The 2,447-nt window shown below is 36.8% G+C and overlaps 1 protein-coding gene across 1 annotated transcript in view; it reads right to left on the bottom strand.

The window, feature by feature from the left end:
• The window catches only part of PAAF1 (proteasomal ATPase-associated factor 1), a 58,347-nt gene that overhangs the window by 24,161 nt on the left and 31,739 nt on the right, over positions 1 to 2,447 (bottom strand). The window contains exon 7 of the mRNA XM_012645571.1: positions 1,530 to 1,668. Within this exon, the coding sequence (XP_012501025.1) occupies positions 1,530 to 1,668 (139 nt within the window). The remainder of the gene's footprint in view (positions 1 to 1,529; positions 1,669 to 2,447) is intronic.

Below are 2,447 nucleotides of genomic sequence, written 5' to 3'. Positions count from 1 at the left end.
GCCTAGGAGTTTGAGGCTACAGTGAGCTATGAGCATGCTACCGCACTCCAGCCTGGGTGACAGAGCAAGACCCTGTCTCAAAAAAATAAACAAAATAAAATAAAAACCAAATCCAATTTATATAACTGACAATAGTTGTTGGATAAATAAAACGTAATAAATGTAATTCTCACAATTATAGATCCACTGGATAAAGGCACTAGAGACAAGACTTTTAAAATAGTCTTTCCCTCAGAAACAGACCTATGGAGCCTACATGTTTTGCTGCAATTTTATATTTTTTTTTCTTAAATTTGAAAAAAAAATTTTTTTAATATGCTGTTTGTTTTTGTTTGAGACAGAGTCTCACTCTGTCACCCTGGGTAGAGTATAGTGGCATCATCGTAGCTCAATGCAGCCTCCAACTCCTGCGCTCAAGTGATCCTCCTGCCTTAGCCTCCTGAGTAGCTGGGACTACAGGTGCTTGCCATAATGTCCAGCTAATTTTTCTATTTTTAGTAGAGACAAGGTCTTACTCTTACTCAGGCTGGTCTCAAACTCCTGAGCTCAAGCAATCCTCCCATCTCAGCCTCCCGGAGTGCTAGGATTACAGGCATAAGCCACTGCGCCTGACGTATATTTCTTATTTACAACACAGTTCTATAATTGGTCAATAAAGTATTTGAGTTTGGACAACCACCTTTCTACTCTATAACATATTCAGCAAAAATATGGCTAAAAAAGGATCTTACAGCTTTTAAGAATCTTAAGGAATCACTATAAGGAAGGGCCTTCAGCTCTTATTAAGCAATCAAAGATCTCTTTATATCTTTATTGGAAAGTTCCAACTGCTACTTAAAAATGTTATTGAGTTCCATGAAGTAATACAAGCTTCTGAAAAAATCAGTTCTGAAAAGTGTATCCAATGCAGAGAAGCCACAGCTGTGGCTACGGAGCTGTGACTAGAACAGTATTAACTGTACAAATTTCAAGGGACACTTAGCAAAGAGCTGCTATCTAGAAAGTTTTCCTTTTCTATAAAAGCAGACTGGAAAATAAAATGTCACTAATAAAATGTCACTCACAATATAATGGCATCTAGTAAGGGTCTCTTTACATGTAAATGACAAGAATTAAAGGAAGGAGGAGCCCTATAGGAGTGGGAACCTATGAAGAATTACTTCAGAAAGAAGTTATGAGGCCAGGTGCTATGGCTCAATTCCAGCACTTTGGGAGGCCAAGGCAAGAGGATAACTTGAGACCAGGCATTCAAGGCCAGCCTGGGCAACATACTGAGACCCCATCTCTAAAAAAATTTTTTTAAATTAGTCAGGCATGGTGGCCTGTAGTCCTAGCTACTCAGGAGGCTGAGGCAGGAAGATCATTTGAGCCCAGGATTTCAAGGCTGCAGTGAGCTATGATTGTGCCACTGCACTCCAGCCTGGGTGACAAAGGGAGACCCTGTCTCAGGGGGAAGAAAAAAGAAAGAAGGAAAGAAACTATGAAAGTAGCGATCTCAAGAATGTCTTTGTAAGAGAAGCAGCCATAGCTAAGACCTACCAGAAACTGCAAAAGGCTTTAGATAACAAACCAAATAGATACAAGTCTTCGGCATATGAACAAACACACAAAAGCACTTACCTTCAAGAAAAGATTCAGCTGAATTACATGTAAGCATCCCAGCCAAGTCTTGGAAATAAGAATAATATTAGATGGAACTATAACTGAAACAAGTATTTGTAAGGAATAGAGCAAATTTTGTATTTCCAGGTATATATTTTTCACAAGTTTATTAAAATTATCTAGTTTCACTATCATATTATTTTAATGTTTCTAGGGAGCAATACACATACATGCGTACACAGGAAAATTAATGGCTGTGACTCAGATCTCTGAAAAAATGAGGCTTGAAGCACCTCTCATTACTTGGAGGCAGCACAGCCTATTTTTAAGAAAGTACCTAAGAGTTTGAAAATAATGGCCCAAGTGCTGAAACTGCAACCTGGTTTCTTAAAAATTATTCTACAAATGTAAGCATTTCTACTACTCTGATAAGCAAAAAACCTGAACCAACTAGTCAACTGAAATGGGGTTTAATTTGGTCTCAATGTTTCATAGATTATGAAAGATGTAGTACTTATTATTAAAAAAAATAGGATTATAAATGCATAGCCCCCAATTTAACAACCTTAATGGACTGGGCAATTTAACTTTAAACTTTTAGAGCTATATGTTAACACATTAACTGACATGTGAGTTGTATTTAACTCACCCTAGTTTTGAGCCCGGGGCTTTGTGAAGCATATGTAACTCACAAGTCTCTTTACTTTTACCCTTATGAACTATTTTTCAAGTTGCATATAACTCACGCACAGAAAAAAATACAAAATAACAAATTTTTCATTAAATTAGAAAGGATTGATTGTTTCGTTTTTGAAGTTTTTATTCTATTTTCATAATAAAACACT

This window comes from Propithecus coquereli, unplaced genomic scaffold, assembly GCF_000956105.1.
Source record: "Propithecus coquereli isolate 6110/MARCELLA unplaced genomic scaffold, Pcoq_1.0 Scaffold235, whole genome shotgun sequence".
NCBI classification, from domain to species: Eukaryota; Metazoa; Chordata; class Mammalia; order Primates; family Indriidae; genus Propithecus; species Propithecus coquereli.
Note: the sequence above shows the minus strand (reverse complement) of the source record. Positions and strands in the feature narration are given on the sequence as shown.